The 21,559-nt window shown below is 36.4% G+C and overlaps 1 protein-coding gene across 3 annotated transcripts in view; it reads right to left on the bottom strand.

The window, feature by feature from the left end:
• Positions 1-2,054: 2,054 nt before the first annotated feature.
• Senp6 (SUMO specific peptidase 6) overlaps positions 2,055-21,559 on the bottom strand; it is a 93,371-nt gene continuing 73,866 nt past the window's right edge. For all 3 annotated transcript variants that reach the window (XM_038321525.2, XM_038321524.2, XM_042054644.1), the window contains 8 exons: positions 20,578-20,697; positions 18,788-18,880; positions 14,204-14,628; positions 8,028-8,131; positions 5,533-5,621; positions 4,098-4,166; positions 3,849-3,999; positions 2,055-2,565 (listed from right to left, as the gene is read on the bottom strand). In XM_038321525.2, coding sequence (XP_038177453.1) covers positions 2,359-2,565; positions 3,849-3,999; positions 4,098-4,166; positions 5,533-5,621; positions 8,028-8,131; positions 14,204-14,628; positions 18,788-18,880; positions 20,578-20,697 — 1,258 coding nt within the window. In that variant the 3' untranslated portion in view covers positions 2,055-2,358. The remainder of the gene's footprint in view (positions 2,566-3,848; positions 4,000-4,097; positions 4,167-5,532; positions 5,622-8,027; positions 8,132-14,203; positions 14,629-18,787; positions 18,881-20,577; positions 20,698-21,559) is intronic.

Genomic DNA, 21,559 nt, shown 5'->3' with positions numbered 1-21,559 from the left:
CATATAGCAGCTTTGATGACAACTTGCTCTATTCAAATGCCACCTGCCTCATCACTTAAAGGGTCATTTCTCTCCTACAGGTAGATCATTTCACAAACTCTTGATTAAACAAACTCAGTGAACTGAATTAATCTTAAGAATAATTTTAAAAGAACTGTTACTCTATTTACTTTCTATCTCGACAGTTGTCAGAGTCTACAAATAGGCTTTATGGAGAAAAATACTTAATTCCTTTTAGAGACAAAACACAATTCAAACATTTTATGCTTTCAAGTAAAACCTTCTACATTTAATTGAGTCAGTTCAGCACAAGCTTCATGCAAAGAAAAGCTAACTGTTTCAGGTTCAAGTGGAACTGAAGTTAACTCTATCATGTTCGCGGCTGTCTAAAGAAAGCACGTCAGCGAAGCCAAAGGGACGAGACTGGTTAACACCTTTCCTCCTAAACTACCAGCGGCTCAGACACATACAAATTTTATGGCAAGTAATCTAAAACTCTTCTAAAAATGATTAACTGTTACTCTACCCAACAAGAAAACCAATACAACAGCTCTATCTAATTAGTGAAGTCACCAGATAGCTGCACGCAGCTCTGGTGTCAAATGACAGGACTTCCGACTGCAGAGTTGTCTCACGGCTTGGACTACTCACACATTTTAAAGGGAGATCCCCACTTCAAACTATTTATGCAATCTTTATTTTTTCATGTTGAAATGAAAAATACTGAACAGAAAGAGCCCTAGGGACAAGCTGTAATTTTACTTTATCAAGTTATCTAATACTATAAAATATAGCTATTAAGACTCAAACAAAAACCACAAGCATTTTAGGACAGTTTGTTTAGTTTGAGACAGTGCCTCACCATATTGTGGGCTGATCTTAACCTCCCAGGCTCAGGCTCAAGTACTTCAGCCCCTGAGCAGATGCATTAACTGGCATGTGCCAGAGTACCTGGTCCTTACAGGAACTTTTCCAGTTCCCTCAAACTGAGGCAAAATAGAGTTTAGTTAAAAAACAAAAGTTTGTCAATTTTGTTTATACTTTCTATTAAGTTTTTTTAAAAAAATTCCTTTGTTTTGTTTTTTGGTCTTCACTATAATTTTGTTGTTATATGGGCATTTAAAAATTCACTAACAAAAATGACTTAAAACACATATTTTAAGTCTTACACTAAACTTGAAAGGAATAGATATCATTCATTTGAGAAAATAATAATGTCTACATATACAAGCGAGGACTCTATGAATTACTAATGTGGCATCAAAAGCTTCATATCTGTATATTATTATTATTTTTTGTTTTTTGCTACTGGGGACTGAAACGAGGTCTCCACCTTGTTAAGCATGCACTCTACTGAACTACAGGCCCAGACCCACATTTTCTCAACCTAATGGAAAATTAAAAATAAGAGTTTTTGCTGCATTATGCAATTAGAGGATGCTTGCATTTTAAAATAATTTACAGAGGAAAACTCAAGCACAAGGTCTGATACATTATCAAAACAATGAGAACAAAATAATGAAAAAATAGCAGAAGTTACCAAAAATAAATTCCTATTTGAATTCCTGTGTTCACACAGATTAAAAATGTTTAACTAGTTCTATCATACAGGTTGCAGCATACTGTAAGATAAAAATACAAAGGTAATAGTGGATATTTGAGATTCAAGCTGCACTTGCCAGGATAGTTTTCACCTGAGTCACAAAGTGTATGCCAGTGCAGTTATGCTTTATGAGCAGAAGTCAAGGCGTACTGTCTTCGACTGCTCTTAATATTGTTTAAGTATCTATGTAAAAGTATAAATATTCACTACATTTTGCGGGTTCTCTGAACACATGAAAAAACATGAATTGAAAAGATGTTAATTTTTCTTGCTATGCAAGCATATAAAGATGCATTTTAGTTTAAAATGTTTATGATGATTATATTTTCACATTTTTGAATATTTTAGAACAGAAATTTAAAAAAAAAATCATAGATACTTATTTATATTCCCATGAAATAAACTCACACTCTGAGGAATTATACAAGTTCACTAAAGAATATCAAATTAATCGTTTCCTCCTATAAATAGTTTATTTGTGTTTAGAAGTTGCAGTTTTAGTATTATTAACAGAAAATACATAACAAAGGTTTCCTAAAAGTGAAAAAAATAATTATAAATGTTGGAAAAATTGGCCTCATTAACATATTTACAGACTTTTACTTAATACATAATCCTTTGGAAATTACTTATGTGACATTTTTACAGCATTAACCCTCCCCAAATCTCTGAGTAGTGAGCACTTCAGCTCTTTACTGTCTATAACCAAAGTTGAATGCCATGTGATTTCTGAAGCTAAAGTCCCAGCTTCCTGGTCACTCTGAGACACTGCTGGCATACTGCTCTGCTCCTTCCCCTACGGCTTCTGCTGACAAAGTGTCCTTCAGCAGCTTCTTCTCTTTACTCTGTTCTTCCTGCAATTTCAGAATTATGTTTCGGATTTCTTCTCTTTTTGTTTTCATTCTGGGGGGAGGAAACCAGTTCACCAAATTCATAGGGAGCTCAAAATTTAGTATTGGATTCTGAAAATAAGAAGATTAAAAGCCTATTAGAAAATTATAATGAGTGACATTTGAATTTTAACTACAACAATACTTAAAAGTTAAGTATCAGCATGTATCCACTTGTTATGTTTCACAAGTCGAGTACTGAGTTAGGCACTAGAGATAAAAGCACTATTGGCTTATGAAGCTTACCATTTAGATTAAAGGCTGACAGACTAGTTATTGGGTTGAGTTCTTCCAATACCTTATTTCTGCAATATAGTTCTGTTTTTCAAGCAGAAGCAAACAAATTCACTAATAGTTTGTAGTTGTTTGTACAACAGTACAACTCAGAGTTGCTAGAGTCTCAAGAGCTGCAAAACACAAGTATTTACTCCCAGGTCCTGCCTGAGAAAAGAATGCCAGCATTTGTATCTGTGCTAGATACAAAGATAACCGATCTTGGCAAGCATCAGGACAGGAAAGCATGAAGTGCAGTAGAATAAACACCGCCAATCTGACATTCAGACAAACCTGGAGAGCAAGTAAATGGTAGCCAGCAAAGAATGACAGAAGCATCAGGGAAGTGAGCTTCGAGGCCTGGAGACATGGCACAGTAAGAAACAGAATGACTTCCAACTGGCTGATACACAGCTATGTATAGGACACCAGAAGGGTTTCGTTCTTTAGCTCATTAGCACCAGGGAGCCATCAAATATAAACCTGGTGAGAATAACCTGATAAGAGTTTTTGGAAAATGGCCATGAAGGCAGAAGACAAGAGACTCTCACTAGCATTCTGGACTTAGAAAGTGGCAGCAGGAACAGTAATGTACACTCGTGACTTTAAAAGAGTCAGTGGTTTGTTCAATGGACAGTGGTTAAGAAGGAGTCAAGGGAATGTAGAGTTCTAAGAGAGGCATGTGGAGAGCCACGCTGCGGGCCAAGAGTGAAGAAGGAATAGTTGAAAGGGTGCTGTAGGTCAGAAGAACTTTCAATAAGGGCATGGAGGATATCAGATTTAAAACGCTTGAGAGGCAATAGCATGTGTGTGGAGATGGGAATGGAGAGACAGCATAAATAACAGGTGAGATTTGCTAAGATAGAAAATAAGCTGGTGATGGGGTTGATCAGAGATGATCAACAGGCCTGAGATTTGAGATCAATAATCACAGTATTTATATATCTTGAAAGGCCTCTAACTTGGGAGTTTTTGTTCCTTAGAATCATTTTTTAAGATAAATTAGTTTCTTACTGTGTTCATTACATGAAAATCAAATATATATTTCACTATTTCACCAAATACAAAGAACTGAAACTCACCTCAAAGAAGCTCTCTACATACTGCAGTACGTATACGCCACAGTCGCTGAAGTTGTTCTGCTGCGGAACTTTTGGGTTGGAACCTCTCATAACATCTTTGGAAAAACTTCTTTTGCTTCCTTTTTTAACCTCCCATTCCACTTCTAAATACCTACAACAACACACATGTACCAAGAACACACATACATGTAAATACTTACTGCATCCACTATAGTATATCTAACAGGTAGGTTATAGTTTTGAACTTACTCTCTTAGAATTTTGACAACATTTGACCGAGAAGGGCCTCTAAGTGAGTCCATAAGGAGAATACAAGGTCTGCAGATACAAATAATAAAAGTTAAATATGAATTATGATATTACATATGCATGAGAAAACTTAAAACAGTGAATTTATAATGATTAAAAACCTTGAAATATTCTTTTGTTTCAGTAATGAAAACAAACCTTCAGAAATAGGAAATTTAGATATCTATGGTAATACTAAACATTGTTACAGAATAGTAATGTAACTCCAGCATAATAAAAAAGGAACCCTATAAAAGTAAGTATTGTGTGTGAACTTGAATATGCACATTCATATTCAAAGGCAACTTGAAGGGGATCATTAGACTCATGTCCTCAGGCTTGCCAGCAAATGTCCTTACCTGCTGAACTATTGTAAACACAGTTTATTATGGCAAACCAAATAGCTAATCTAAGAATCTGTTTATGACACAATATATTTTTTAGGCAAGATTTTATTTTAGAACAGTCTATGCAACTCACATATAATCTTCAGAATTTTAATTCTGTAGAAGTATGTTGTAAATTCAAAATAAATGAGGAAATCTAACGTGCAAAAATAAGTCCTAAATGTTAATCTTTTCTCTTCTCCATTCTACCTCCCCCATCTTTCTCTCTACACTAAGGTTTAAATGTAAAGCCTTGAATATGCTAAGCACACATCTAATTCTGAACTACATTGATCAGGCCTGATATAGAGCTCTTAACTATCAGTTATATTTTCTCTAAATATCTGTATTTTCTTTTATAAAATTTTCAAGGTCCATTATGCAGTTTTTGCTAACATTTTCCACAGCAAAGTAAAAGGAGCAATCTGTATCACTTAATGGTTTGGGAGTCTCTGGGATACTTTACAGCGCACATGTATTTCTGGAAATTGGGAATGACGTATTCCATCTTTAGGGTTCCGCCTGCACCCTATCCCTTCAGTAATGCACACACAGTCTCAGATACACCAAGCCATGAAGCATAACAGGGTGCAAGTCTGAACTTCCTCTCATAGAATTCTGTCCAATCTGAGTGAGTCTCTAAGTAGGAAACATGTCTGCAGGATGGGCTGGCCTTCAGTAACTCTCTGTCCACATAAAGTAGCTATGGAACTAACATTAACTGCCAACTTCATGTTACTGGAGGTTTTTTCTCAAAAACATCATATATACAGTTGCAGTGGTTCATCATGAAGATGTGTAAGCATCTGTGGGAGCAGAGGCTGAGAAAATTACAAAGAGGAAACGAGAAATGGCGTCCCTGTTGGATCTCTGGACAGCACATCAACTTTTCCTCCTTGACGCTGAGAATACCTGTGAATTCTGCTCAAGTAAGAATTGTTCTGTTGTGTTTTAGTCTATGACTCAAAAAAAAAAAAAGGGTCAGATTGCAGGATGCAGTCAATGCTTACTGTTTACAGACAATAGGCTTTAAATGCCACTGTCCTATTTCTGAATTGTAGTTTTCATCAGCAAGGAGTCCATCATCGCTGCTATCATCCTATAAAAGACAGCCTTTGGTTAATAAAAGTCTGCTATCGAAATAACTAATAATCTAAGAAAGTAGCATTGCACACAAAACTCCTTCCAATAAAATGGCAACACTTCTAGCCCCAGGGAGATAACTGACCTAGAAAATTCAGCCTGCTATTCAAATTTATTCAACGCTAAAGCAATAATATTAAAGATTTCTTTGTTGTTATTATGTGTATGTAAAGTATATGCACATGTGAACCTGCAGGCGAAGTCAGAGGACAGCTCTGTGGTGCCAGTGCGCGCGCGCTCTCTCTCTCTCTCTCTCTCTCTCTCTCTCTCTCTCTCTCTCTCTCTCTCTCTCTCTCTCTCTCTCTCTCTCTCTCTCTCTTCCAAACTTACGCAAGTTCTGAATATGCCTTAGGTTGTCAGCCTTAGGGTGCAATAAGACCTCTGCCCAATAAATAAGCCATCTCACCAGGCCTTTAGTGTTAGGACAAACTTTTAGGTGTTTACATATGGTGAAGATGGATTTATGCTAGTTTTTCCTTTCCACTCAATCTTGTGAAAGAAAAGTCATGTTTGAATTATCTATTGACTAATAATACAGTGCTGGAAAATATGTTAGATCCTTTCCACTACATGAGCATCCCAGTCTGAAGTGCAAAGTAGTGCTAAGAAATTGGTTCCAAATTTCCAATATTTGAATATGTCTCTCATCATATAAAGTCTACATAAATTGTTTAAATGTAAAAAACCCCAAAATCTAGGTGGTGGTGGTGCATGCCTTTAATGCCAGCACTCGGGAGGCAGAGGCAGACAGATCTCTGTGAGTACAAGGCCAGCCTTGTCTACAGAACGAGTTCCAGGACAGGCTCCAAAACTACACAGAGAAACCCTATCTCGAAAAACCAAAAAACCAAAACAAACAAACAAAAAACAAGTAACAACAACAACTTCAAAATCTCAAACATATCTCAGTCCACATTTCTGAATAGGGCTACTGAGGCCTGTACCATTTACAGTACAGCTTACAGTGGGCACCTAGTCTCCCTCTGCATAGAGCAGGTACCTGTGAAGTAAACTAATTAATGAGTAAACTAAGGGATAACACACACACCACCACCGCCTACCAGACTGAGCAAGAAGGAAAGCTGCAGCATAAAGTATCTTCACACTAGGTGAACAGCTGAAGGTCCGTCCTAGCACTGGAACCAGAAACCCAAGTCTGATCTCCAGGACCCACACGGAGAAAGGAGAGAAACGACTCCTGCAATTGTGCTCTGACTCCACACGCACACTGTGCTTGCAGGTGTGCCCAACACAAAACAAACACATATAATTTTTTAAAAAAAGAATATTTAAGAGCTGGAGAAACAGCTCAGTGGTTAAGTGCTCTTCCAGAGGACCCAGATTCTATTCCCAGAACCCACAACTGTCCGTGACTCCAGTTCCAGGGAATCTGATACCCTCATAGATATATATGGAGGCAAAACCACTAATGCATATAAAGTAAATATAAATAAAAAGAAAACTTAAGAAATAGTATGTTGGGCTGGAGAGATGGCTCAGAGGTTAAGAGCACTGCCTGCTCTTCCAAAGGTCCTGAGTTCAATTCCCAGCAACCACATGGTGGCTCACAACCATCTGTAATGGGGTCTGGTGCCCTCTTCTGGCCTGCAGGCATACACACAGACAGAATATTGTATACATAATAAATAAATAAATTAATTAATTAAAAAAAGAAATAGTATGTTACATCTTCTCTTAAATTTTTCTCAGAGTTTAAATAAATTATCTCCAAAACTATAATTTATTTTTAATTGTTTATGATACATATTAGTGTAAATAAGATCCAGGAAATAGTATAGCTCACCTATGGTGATAATTAAATATCACCTATTTTTAAAGTACATGCACATTAAGTTGGAAAAAAAGAAAATAGTCACTGGGTAAGTAAGAAAAAAAGGTACTGGGAAAGTGGTAAAAATTTTTTGATTCTGCCATTCTTATGCATACTACAATTATGTATACTATCATAACTGAAAATCTTACCACTTGCCTTTCAGATATTGTTAGATCAAAGGTCAAGAATAGTCCATAAATGTTTTCAAATAAAACATAATTAACTTTTTATTTCATCCAATGCTGGGCATCTAACAAATAGCAAATAAGCCCTCTATCACTGAGCTATACAGTCCCTGATCCAAGAGAATTAACTTTATATTAAAATTTTCTCAGGCAGTATTAGAATTCAACCCCTCAATCATATTTCCAACAAGAACACTAATACATGCATCCTGAAAACTTCAAACTAGAAAACTGGGTTTGCTGTGAAATACAATCCAAATATGGAAGCTGTGTTGTCTGTTGGTGGTTGACGGAATAGCTTCTCAGATTTTTTAACAGAGTCTGACAAAGCATCTGATTTTACCGGCTCGTCCTGATCCTCTGAGAAGTCAATGAGTTCATCTTCCAGCATTTTGCCACCTTCAGCTGACTGATCACCGTAGTTTAGTCTGATTTTACTTAAGGCATCTGTATCAATAGGAAACACTGCATGATAAAAAGCCTGAGGATAGACCCAGAGGATAGACTACTAAAATGAATGCCAGTACAAAAATCTGAGGGTACAAAAATCTGCTACAGCATGAAGTACAACAAACATAAAGTAGGTTATTTTTAAATAAAAACATGGATTGCTGTCAAATTACAGAATGGTTCTATTACTCTATTATTCAAAACTTATTAAAAAAATAAAAACAAGGTTATATAAACATGTCTGTTTGCATGTTTGGGTATGCCCGATAGTGAATAGAAAGTTTTAAGAGTCTCAAAAAAAGAACAATTCCCAAATAAAATTACAAACCATAGAACACAAGATAGAAAATGTATAGCTTTAAGATTAAAATTATGAAAACATGAATAAACAAAGGGTTAAAAACAGTACAAATGAATAGATTTGCATGTGCACAAATCAGACAAAGAATATGTTGGGTGGTGGTGGTGGTGGCACACACCTTTAATCTCAGCACTCAGAGGCAGAGGCAGGTGATTCTCTGTGAGTTCGAGGCCAGCCTGGTCTACAAAGTGAGTTTACTAGTTATATATATATATATATATATATATATGATACCTTAACTGTTTATTTTCTAAGTTTGGTTAAATTACTATTTTTCAGTAAAATAAAACCCCACAAACCAACTGTAGGTGTTGGTACCATAAAAGTAAATGATTTGTAAGATAAAACTAAATCGAGCCGGGCGGTGGTGGCGCACGCCTTTAATCTTAGCACTCGGGAGGCAGAGGCAGGCGGATCTCTGAGTTCGAGGCCAGCCTGGTCTACAAGAGCTAGTTCCAAGACAGGCTCTAGAAACTATAGGGAAACCCTGTCTTGAAAAAAACCAAAAAAAAAAAAAAAAAAAAAAAAAAAAAAAACCCAAAAAAAAAAAACCCCAAAACACTAAATTGATATTCTTAAAAGTTTATTCTAAGGATCAAAATTGTTAAAAAGCAATTATTTGGCAAAAGAAGGTTGTCAAATCAAGTATTTAACAGAAATTTAAAATTTACCAAAAAACTGAGTTAGAATTTAATACCACATATGTTAATATTGTTTATAACAGTGTATAACATCTTAAAACTTCCTAAGAATGACTTTTACGTATTTTAGGTAGAAAAGTTTACTTCAATTCAGTTTACAAAGCTATATAGTGTTATTTTTTATTAACATAAACAAGGTTTCTTGAAGAATAAGATAAGTAAAATGTATTCCTGAAAAAGATATATGAATCAAAATGCGGTCATCAGGAACATACTTAAAATAACTAACCAAGCACAATGATAAACCTTCTGTTATATACAATAACCTCTTCAATTTGTCTGTTTCAGAAATTATTTTAAATTTGCTTAAATAAAAATCTGTACAAATCCCCAGGCAATTAACATTAATACAGATTATTTCTAGAAGCAAATCATTCTTATTTATAAAGTACTGTTACATCATACTTTGTACTAACTAAATTATTTCAAAAACCACCCCAATAAAGTCTATATGGCCTCTCCATTCTGCATGTGTCTGATTCTCATAAGAATGTAGAAATTAAGCAGAGTGAGTCTTGGTTAGTACTTGAATAGGAGAAAGTAATTTAAATAGTTCAGCTTTTAAAAAGTATCTTTCTTTCAGGCTGGGTATAGTGGTGCACACCTTTAATAGCTGCATTCAGGAGGCAGAGGTTAGGGGATCTCTGAGTTTGAAGCTGATTGGTTTGTGCAGTGAGTTCTAGGTTAGTCAGGGCTACACAGCAAGGCCCTGTCTTAAAAAAAAAGTGCACGTGTATGGGGCGGGGGGAGGTTCAGCAGCTAAGAGTTTATTACTGCTCTTCAAAAGAATTCAGGTTCAATTCCCAGCACCCACATCAGGAGGCAATTTCAGCTCTAGGAGGATTCCACCTCCACGGGATACCTGCACATACCCAACACACATATATGTATTTAAAAATAATTTAAAAACAGATAATATGTGTATCCTTTAAAAAAAAACAAACATTTATACTCTCTCTGTGTATATATATATGTATACACACACACACACACACACACACACACACACACACACACACACACACACTTCTGTGTGTGTAGATCAAAGCATAATTTTCAGGAATCAGTTCTTTCCTTCCAACATCTGGGCGCCAGGGATTGAATCTAAGTCACCAGCCTTGGTGGCAGACACTTTTACATAGTAAGTCATCTCAGCAGCCCAGTAGTTACCTATGTGAGTGTGACTGTAAAATTTAAACCTACATGTTCCTCATGTCCTCAATCTGGTCAATTATTTTATATGATGTACAGATGAAAAAAAAATGACAAGTAATGGTCTCATACATTAGCTTCCAATAGCTGGCCTTAAAACTGTAGATATAATCGCAATTATTAACTGTGGCATGTTATCTGACATGTTAGTAAACACTTGTTAACTATATGGATCTGAGAGTTAAAATTATATGAACTATTTAAAATAAAATACATCTTTTGAACAATATTGACAGGCCAAATAGAATTTAGCTACTTAGGCAGTAATCAGAGCACAAACTTTTTATAAGCTCCTAACTTTTCATGTACCATCATTGTAAGACCATTTAACCACATTTAGAGAGTACCCTTACTTACTGTACTTTTGAGCCAATGAGCTCTTCAAGCATATGATAAAAGCTAAAGCACCTCACTGTGTTTGGGGTGGGAATCAACCATCTCACTTTCAAACTTTAGGATGCTGCCAGCATTGAATTAAAGATTTAAAAAAACAGTGTTAGTGTTAGCACTCACACAAACAGCAAGCTGTTTTGTGAAACACTAGTTTTAACAGATCTTCCCTTTAATTATAGAGACGTAATTGATACAGGTACATCCATAAGAAAGGAACTGACATTACAAAAAAAAAAGCTACAAGAAAAAGACAAACATGTTAATTATGAAACCTACATAAAACATTATTTTGTACTTTAGTCTCCACTAGGGTTTTGAGACTATCTTCAAACGTAACTGTCTACTCAACCAAACAACATCTTACAGGGGGCACTTTTGGAAGTCCTGCAGTCAGTGTACAAAAAGCCCCAAGCTGTGCTCCAATGCATAAAGTCACTCAAATGATTTATCTGATCTCATATTAAAATGTACAATCCAGTGGTTTTTATTATAGTCAGCCCTCTCTATCTATGGGCACTGTCTGTGGATTCGACCAAGTATGGATAAAGAATACTGGAGGGTAGGGAGAGATTACAGTATGGTGGTGTATGCCTTTAATACCAGTACAAAGGAAGCAGGCAGATCTCTGTGAGTTCCTGGCCAGCAAAGATACACAGAGAGGCCCATTCTTTAAAAAAGATATTTGGAGGAAATTTTTGTGTTTGTATTGAACATGTATATAGCTCCTTTTCCCTTCTGGTTCTCCGAATAATAAACTGCAGGGACTGGGAATGCAACTAAGTGAGAGCGCTTGCTTATCATGTACAGGTTCAAGCCCTGGCACCACAAATAAAAACTAAGAAAGTAAAAATAGAGCATAAGCATTATTAAAAACTACATATTTAGAAACTACAACAAACTAGAAGGTTTAAGTAATCTAGACATGTTTTAGAGTTTAGGGAGGATGCAAACATACCAAAAATGAACACTAAGCTCAAGGAACTTGAGCATCCATGGGGTTTAGGGAACTTTTTTGTGGCAAGTGGGGATGCAATCAACCTTCCACGAATTCTCAAAACCAGCCATACATTCACAAGTATGTGTAACTACCACCATCACAATATTATTTTTGATGTTATCATTTAGGTGGTGCCGGGGATTAAATCCAGATCCTCACAAAAGCTAGATCTTTACCACTGAGCTGATCAACAGCCCTCAAAAATCAATTCCAAAGCCTCAAGACGAAATCCCATATTAACATTCTGTCTCTATATTCCCCACCCTCTTGTCTTTTCCTGTTGAAAACTCTAAGCAATCAATCACTACTCTATACATTTTTGGGTTCTAGAAATTTCATATAATAATTATTTTTTAAAACAAGAATTAAAATGCTGACAATGAAAGAATTCCAGGTTACATACTTGCTTGCTTAAGCACTTTGCTTAATTGTATCCTAACGAACTAGAATGGAAAATGACCTAGACAATGATTTGATCCGTTTGGATTTTAATGACCAATTTTGTTTTTCTTGTTCCCTTTCCAGCTCAACTCATAGCACATAGACCTTATGAAGCTTATTATATAAAATATCCTATCAAAAGTTCAGCAACATCCTCCTTCCCATACCCTTGTCTTTTATGGCTTTTTCAGACAGGATTTCAACATAATCCAGGCTGACTTTAAACTTGCCATATAGCCAGTGCTGGCCATCAATTCCTGATTCTGCACTTCCAAATGATGGGATTAGAGGCATGTGCTACCATGCCAGATGTGAAATTCATAATTCACCAATACAAAGCGGTAGAGCATCAAAATATGTTCTTTATTTGTAATTTTCCATAATTTTAAATTCCTATTTTTCTATGGCCTAGTTTACCTAACAAAAACTTTTATGGATCTACACACAGTTTAATGTTTTCACTGGAGAAATGACACTGAGTATTATGAATTTTTATGGAACAGATTAAGTTTTTTTAACTGACACACAATACCTGAACATATTCTTGGGATTGGAGGTTGTAGCTCAGTGGTAGAGTGCTTGCCTAGTGGGTGTGAAACCCTATGCTTGATACTCAGCAATAAGTGTGAGTATCAAACACAGGGTTAAAGCTTTCTGGGAAGAGTAAGATGTTCTGATGCACATGTGCTGGCTAGTTTATGTCATCTGAGTGGAGGGAACCTTAAATGAAAATGCCTCCCTGAGACTGGGCTGTAGGTAAGCATGTAGAGCATATTCTTAATTTAATGAGTGATGGGGGAGGGCCCAACATATTGTGGCTCCTTGTCCTGAGTTCTACAAGAAAACAAGCTGAGCAAGCCAGTAAGCAGCACCCCTCCAAGGCTTCTGCATCAGCTCCTGCCTCCAAGCACCTTCCCTGCTTGAGTTCTTGTCCTAACTTCCTCGAATGACAAGTGATCTGGATGCAGAAGAAGCCAAATAAGCCCTTTCCTCTCAAGTTCCTTTTGTCATGGTGTTTGTCACAGCATTAGTGACCTGAACTAGGATAAGGCTCAAGTCAACACATTTGTGGGTGGGAGAGGAAAACAATTTGATAACAAAGAACTTTGATCATAACTTTGAGATTTCTGTTAAAGAGGTTAGAAATAACAGTTTAATGGAAGAAAGTGAGAACAAATTCACAAGAGCTGAACCAAGTGAAAGGAGACCGAGGGACAGGGATCCCCACTTTGTCCGAAGGAGGAAGCTTTACTTTCTGCCTTTGGCCATTTGAATTCAATTCACCAATCTAAAAATTGAGAAGGCTGAACAGATTTGTCTTATAAGTTAAGCCTGTGCAACTACTGTGTATTTTGAATATAAGGAATTTTTAATTAAACAAAATGATTCCAAGCTCTTGTAAGTGGAAAATGTGAAGTTTGTATGTCTAGATTGAAAACCTCTTACAGATATATGAGGAACAGAATTATAAATTTCAAGGTTTATTTTTTCTTTGAATTTTGAGTTATTGGTAATATATATATATATATATATATATATATATATATATATATATCAAGCAGATGGAACTCAAGCCTAAGCATGAAATTACTTTTCATTTCTATGTATTTCTATATAATAAGTAGGCGGTATTATATAATAATTTTAGTGTATCTACAACCAGCTACAGAAGAATTTTTCAGTGGTGACATAAATTTCTGACTGGAGATGCTAGTTCTGCTTCTAGGGATGAAGAGATAAGACTGCACAAGAGACACCAGGAGATTTCTGAGTAGTAAAAGATTCTAAATGTTGGTTGTCGTAGTGATTACATGACTAAGCACATTAATAAAACTTAAGCAACATAAAATGAGTTAATGTTATCGTAAGTAAATTCTACCTCAGCAAGCCTGACGAAAGAAAAGACGTAACTTTAACAATTCTATTTTGAACTCTGTTACTCTTTATAATACATCAGTACATACCTGGATGATGTATAGAATTTAAACATTCATCCTGTAGGCCATTCTCACTTTTAGCTCTATCAATAACTTCCTGGCATGCAGATTTTCCATTACTTGATTCTTCGTTTTCACTTATAGCATGGTTTTTTTTTTTCACACTACATTTCACACTGTATGTGTTTCTCCGATAACAAGGCTCACTTTCTTCCTGTCCAGCACTGGACTCAGTTACCGTTAAGCAATGCTTTCTGTTTAGCATCTTCTTAATCACAGGCTTGGCAGAAGAGTTCTGTGAACAACTGTCCATTTCACTGGCAGAAGAAACACAACTGTCCTCTGCAGCTGAACTTTTTTGCATGACTGCATTTTCATGGTAATGAGGGTTAGGTTCATATTTTGGTTTTTCCAAACCAGGAAAACAAACAACAGCCAAAAACCAGTGTGCACTGCAAAAACAAACAACACTACTAAACATATCATTGGAAAAGCTCATCACAGTTGTCCATAACTATCAATTGAAAATGCTGATTTTACAAATTTGTGAACAGGCACTGCTCTTTTTAAAATATTTATACTGTTTATAACAGTTCTCACTTACTTATTTTATTAGTGGTTAAAATACCATAAAGACCACTAACTTTTTTGCTACTGTTTTAAGGATTATGTACCCTACATTCATTCTTGCAAACAATCTACTGAATCTTTGTGGAAAAAAAGATCCATTCAAATTTTTTTTAAATCATGTCTCTTTCTATTGTTTGGAGAGGCTTATTATAAAAAGTATGTATCTAAATAATCCTTAGGCTTATGCTATGTTGAAATGTAAATACATTAATAATTTAAAAAGAAATGACATTATCTAATCTAGGCATTGTTATAAAAGCTCAATTTAGTAAAGAGTTTTAGCTATCAACCACAAAATCCTGGTATCACTGTATTCAGTTATCACAGCTATCAACTGTACAGTCCACCAGAAAAAAAGACATATAGTATAGCCTAATAATCATTAACTTCTATTTGCTAGCCAATGACAAGCTGTAGATGAAAGAGTACTTATGAGCTGAGTACAATACCTGTCATGTAGTAGGATGTCCAATAAATACCTTCTCAGAAGAAAACACTTTTACAACCACGGCTAGGGATCAAACTCAGGGCATGTTAGGCAAGTACCCTACTACTGAACTACATCTCAAACCTGAATACCATTAGCATCATTAGGTAATTCTTTTTCTTTTCCCATATGTATTAGATGACTCCAAGGCAGTATTAGGAACAGTGCTATCTCTTCACCTGACAACATTCAGTACAAAGGTAAAGACTGGTTTTGGTGTTAGTGCTAAAAGGGAAAATTGAGTCTGGTGTGGTTATGCATGCCTGTAATCACAGCACGAAGGAGGCAGAGGTAGAGGTAGGGTGTATCTTATGAGTTTGAGGCCAGTCAGGCCTAAGAAGCAAGTCCTAGACAAGCTACATAGTGAGACCTTATCTTAGACAGATAGACACACACAACCACATACATACAACCCCTCTCTCCCCACCGAAAGGCAAAATGGACAAATAATTCTTTTTTTTTTTTAATTTGTCGAGACAGGGTTTCTCTGTAGCTTTGGAGCCTATCCTGGAACTAGCTCTTGTAGACCAGGGATTAAAGGCGTGCTGGGATTAAAGGCGTGTGCCACCACTGCCTGGCTTTTCTTTCGTATTCTTAAAAATTAATTCTATGTATACGATGGATTTAGGTCAGGTTAACGCAGCAAAAATAGTATATCAACATCCTCATTTCAATAATTAAAACATCCTAAGTTCCATGTTAAAATGTAGAAAAGTGTGTTTCAAAAGCCAGTGCAATGCATAGTGGAAAAAGACTGCACTCTCCCACTTGAGGAAGAACCAAAGGTTCAAGGCCATCTCTGGCTACACATCAAGTCTGAGGACAGCACTAGACTACATGAGATCTTGAAAACCAGTATTTAGGGTGTAATGTGGTAATTTTCAACCTACATTGTTGTGACTGGCTTTACCAATCTGAAATCATAACAATATATGTGGCCATACATTTCTTGCTACATCACTAAAAACTAGGCAAAATGCTTCTCCTGACTTAAAGGGTTTTAAGTTTGTAGCTTTAAAAAAATAAAACAATAGCAAACAAACAAACAATAACAACAAAAAACCAGGCTCTATCTATGTAGACTGGTAGACTGGTTCTGGCCTACAACTCAAGACACTCGCCTCTAGCCAAGTAACTATATAAAGCATTGGTATGAGAAGAAACTAAAATATAAAATAGGTAATTTTACTATGGCTGGATTATATCCAAATTCTAGGTCTGTGTTCTTTACCAAATACTGTAACAGTTTCTAACAAACATCTTAAAGTAAAATAAAATAAGAAAGAAAGAAAAGAAAAAGAAGAAAAACATCCAGCATCATGAAGTTAGAGAAATGGCTCATTGACTAGAAAACTTACTGCTCTGACAAAGGCCCGAGAATTCAGTTCCCAGCACCCACATGGCATCTCCCAAACATTTTTAACTCAAGTTACATGAACACACATGCAGGCAAGCACTTATACATGTTAAATAAAAACAAATCTTTAAAAACTAAACATTAGGCTGGGCATGGTGATGCATGCTTTTAATCCCAGCACTTAGGAGGTGGAGGTTAAATAAATCCTTTTCAGTCCAAGGAGCCTGGGCTGTATATATAGTGAGACCCTATCTCAAAAAACAAAAAATTAACATCACTACTAAAATGAAGCAGATGACAAACCAATGGTGGCCTATCTAGTAACTGGCACACATAAAATATCTGTGGCTTTCATCTCTTAAAGAAATGAAAGTAAGACCTAGACATCTGCAGACTGTCCCGTGGGTGTAGCCCTCCTGCAGAATCCTGTACTCTACTGGTTCTCCGCCACATAGAAGATGACTGGAAGATCTACAGAAACCTCTATTGACAGCTACAGTGATTAGAGAGGCTCTAAGCTATATATGACTCAAATAGCACTTCAGTTGAACACTTTTGGTATTTCTTTCCTTCTTTCCTTATTTCTTTCTTTTCTTTGGTGGTGGGGGGGGGGTGAGGTTTTGAGACAAGGTTCTCAGTAGCTTTGGATCCTGTCCTGGAACTAGCTCTTGTAGACCAGGCTGGCCTCGAATTCACAGCCACCTGCCTCTGTCTCCCTTTTTTGCTGGAATTTAAAGGCATATGCCACCACCGCACAGCTCACTTTTGTTATTTCTTACAACTTTCCTAAAAGCTTGTGCTACTTTTTAAGGTAAATTCTAAGAAATCTTTATTTCATGCAGAATAAATTTAAACTTGATTTTGAATTTTATTATGCTATGCATTTCATGAAGTCTTATATAAATTGTGCTTTACAGCTATAACTGATGCTTTGATTTAAAAAGGGCCGAGGTCTCCTAATAAAAACATTACACATGCATGCACAGTAGTGCTTGGAATAGAACTGCGGATCTTCCACAAACTAGCCAGTAGCCTGTTACTAAGCTATACTTCTAGGCCTCAAAACATAATATTTATTATCTGTTTTAAGAGGGGAGGATCTTAATATGTCATCTAAATTAACTTCAAATTCTTGTGTTGAAGTGATCTTCGTGCCTAACCCTCCCAAGAAGCCGTAACTACAGTCAAACATGTCTGTCAACTACATTTTAAAGAAAGGGTTTGCTTATATTACAAAGTGAATTAATACACATTTGAAATTTACAATCTAATGTGACACAGGAAGGCTTATTACATATAAACAATCCTACACGATACTAATGTCAGTCACCATTTCTCCAATTATAAAGAGATAAAACGGGCAAGCAAAGTAAGGCATTTCTTGATTTGTCTATGCAGAGTACAAGAGTAAGTCAGTCCATGCCGTAAAGCAAACAGCTCTTCTGCCGAGTAAGAATGGTACTTCTCCACTCACGCACCACTTCTACCTCACTCTCCCCATTCACATGGCCAAATACTTTCAAATGGGTTCTTTAAAGTAAAAGCAAACAAAGAAAGAAACACAAACTCTCAAATCTTAATCACATGAGAAAGCTGTACGATATATCAATACTGCCATAGCCGCAGAAGAACAGTAGTGACGTATCTGAGCGTCTTTACCAAAGTACTTCCAAGACTGCTTATAATAGAATGGCTTTAGTGTGGGGAAATGGCATAAATTCATCCACTTTTCCTTTACTGTTAAATGAGTAAATCTCAAGTGAAAGATTCAGATTTTTCTATATAACCCAATCACTTCTCCAAACAAGGTAATCTCCACACACGCATCATTTTTAAAAATGTCTTCCTTATACTATATTCAATAAAATAAAATTAGAAGACGTCGAATATATTCTACAAAATTCTGTTGGGTATTTTTACCCCAAGACAGGGTTTCTCTCTGTAGCCCTGGCTGTCCAAGAACTTGCTCTGTAGACCAGACTGGCCTCAAACTCACAGATCCACCTGCCTCTGCCTCCCAAGTGCTGGGATTAAAGGGCGGACAGCTAAAAAAAAATTCTGTATCTTATGAGGCAACTGAGAACTGTGCTTACTTTCATAAAATAAGTATTTTTAATACATATAGAATTTTACTTACGCTTCATTAAGGGGTACAAAAATAAAATCCTTCTCAAAAATATCTACATGCCGGGTCCATGTTTTTACTCTCCCATGACGTTTTTGTTGTATTCTGTAAGAAAGAGACAATCACCTTCTAAAGTGTCATTGCAGCTACAGCTTCTGTGCAGTGACTTATAAACTATGACACTCAGCTGGGACACCTCAGTTTCACTTGATGTTTTAACAAGTTGAGGAAAGAACATAGTATCTTAAAATTGAAAACATAGTTATTTTTCTTTTATGTGTATGAGTGTTTTGCCCATATGTAGAGGTATCACATGAGTACCTGGTAAGCTCAAGTCAGTGGCGGGCATTGGAATCCCTAGAATTGGAGTAACAAGATGGCCATTAAGGGCAACTTGGTGCTAGGAACCAAATCCTAGCCCTCTGCAAGGGCAGTAAGTGCTCTTAACTACTGAGCCATTATTCCAGTTCCATAAACAGACTATCTTAGATGAAACCAGAAAGGGAAGACATGAAACCTCCTAACTGAATCTGCACGGAAGGGTATTGAGTTCATTTTACAACATTCTGGGAAATTTCAGTGCTTCTCCTGGGTGAATTTCTTTTGTCTCTACTATTTTACTGGTGCAGTATTGCTATTAGAAACTATACTGAGATACTTATAAGAGCATGACTTATTGGTAAATGAAAGGGAGCATGTAAAACATGCACTGTTTGTCAATAAACAAAGCAGCACCATAGCTATGAACAATGTCAAAATCTATCTCAAGTCTATGATATAAAATTAGGAACTTTGTAAACAGTAGAAAATAGAATTTATATCTGGCATAGCAGCCCCAACTGAAGACACTTCAGTGTAGTTACAAAAAGATATGCCAACTCTTGAATCTTTTGACCAATTAAAGCTAAGCATAAGACCTGAATAATACTATGTAGAGAAGAACTATAAATAACTTAGAAGTGGTAGCAGAACAGAATCTCTAACTATTTTGAGAAAAATCATTTTAAGAGCTTATTAAAAGTACAGATTAAAGGGTGAGGATGCATCCCAGTGGTAAAGAACATCTGTTTGTCTACCACAAGCAAGGCTCTGGCTCAGTGACTAGCCCACAAGAACAAGAGAAAACAAAACAGATTCCTCTCAACATCACCGAGAGAACTCTTAGATAACCATCTAAGAAACAAGTAAGTACTATTTGGGATCCACTATTCTAGACACTAGATCTACAACCTCTGAACTCTAGGTATTCTGTAACCATCAGAAAATAATCAAGGTTACTGTTTTAAGAGAATGAAACAGAAATGGATTGTATTGCTCATCAGAAGTAAAAGGATTTTTAAAAGTTATCCTTTAGAACTAGTACAATATTACTAAGGCAGCTGAGCATAAAACGACAAAACTGAGCTGGCATGGTTTCCTAGTGGCACAATCTAGAAACAAGCACGTGACCACAGAGATCTGTGGGGCTTTTGCTGGGTTTTGTTTTCAAATATCATGGGCCCTTCATTTTGTATCCATGAATTCAACAAATTGAGGGTAGAAAATATGTTTGAGGGAAAGTATACCCATAAGACACATACAGACCCCTTTCCTTGTCATTACACACTGAAGAACACAGGCTAATATTTAATATGCTACACTACAGTATGAGTACGCTAGAAAGTATTTGAAACAATATATTTAGATCAAATGTAAATACTGCACGAATGCCTGTAAATTTGATCTCTCATGTGAGCTATGTGGCACTAATAACTATGATACTAAGGAATAACTACTGGATGAATTGTTAAGATTTGACTTACGATAGGTTAGTTGTCTCAGCATTTCTTCTCTCCCTCTGATTAAGGCGTTTATAGAAAAAAGAACTGAATATATGAATTCGGTCAGCATCTTCTTTCCTCAGTTTTTCAAGCACCAAGTATCTATTTTAAGTGAAAACAGTTATCATATAATGGATCACAGGCTCACTCAACAGACAACAGTCAAGCATTTATTTGGCCACCATAATCACTATTTCTAAGAAATGAAGTTTACTTCACATACCAGATGCAATAGTCACCAAAATACCTTTAGATAATGGGAAGTATTTCATATATTTTCGTGTATTTGTGTGTGCGTGGGGCCCAGGGAGGCCAGAAGAGGCTACTGGATTCCCTGGAAATGGAGTCAAAAATAGCTGTAAGCTGCCACATGGGTGCTAGAGACTGAACCTGGGTCATCTGCAAAAACAGCTAAGTGTTCTTAACTTCTAAGGCATCTTTTCAGCCTCTAAATCCATGCCTTTAAAATACATTAATTATTCTGTATCACTCTATTATAGCTTTGACTGGCTGGTCACCAAGTTCTGTGGATTTGTTTGTCTTGGCTCTCCCTCCCCTGGTGCTGAGATCATAGATAGGCAAGTGCAGGCAGCTGGACTATGTACACAAGAGCTGAGGATCCAAGCTGAGAGGGCTCCCTCTTACAGAGCACTCTTACCCACTCAACCATAGCCCCAGTCGCAAGACCCTTTCTCAAACAATTAAAATAAGAAGTTGGAGAAACACCAGCAGTTAAAGGTGTTTCCTGCTATTCCAGAGGATGCCAGTTAAGTTCCTGGCATCTACCTGGGCAGCTTACAAATCTCCATAGCTCCAGGTCCTGAATATCTGACACTCTTCAGGCTTTAATGGGTACCTGTGCACACGTCTACACACACAAACACATATACACAGTTCCACACACACACACCTTAAAAAAAACTGTAACAAGACCCCACAGAATGAGAAAAACTGTCCTTTTATT

The sequence above is a fragment of the Arvicola amphibius genome, chromosome 3, assembly GCF_903992535.2.
Source record: "Arvicola amphibius chromosome 3, mArvAmp1.2, whole genome shotgun sequence".
Lineage (NCBI taxonomy): Eukaryota > Metazoa > Chordata > Mammalia > Rodentia > Cricetidae > Arvicola > Arvicola amphibius.
The sequence above is the reverse complement of the archived record's forward strand: the minus strand, read 5'-3'. Positions and strand labels throughout refer to the sequence as shown.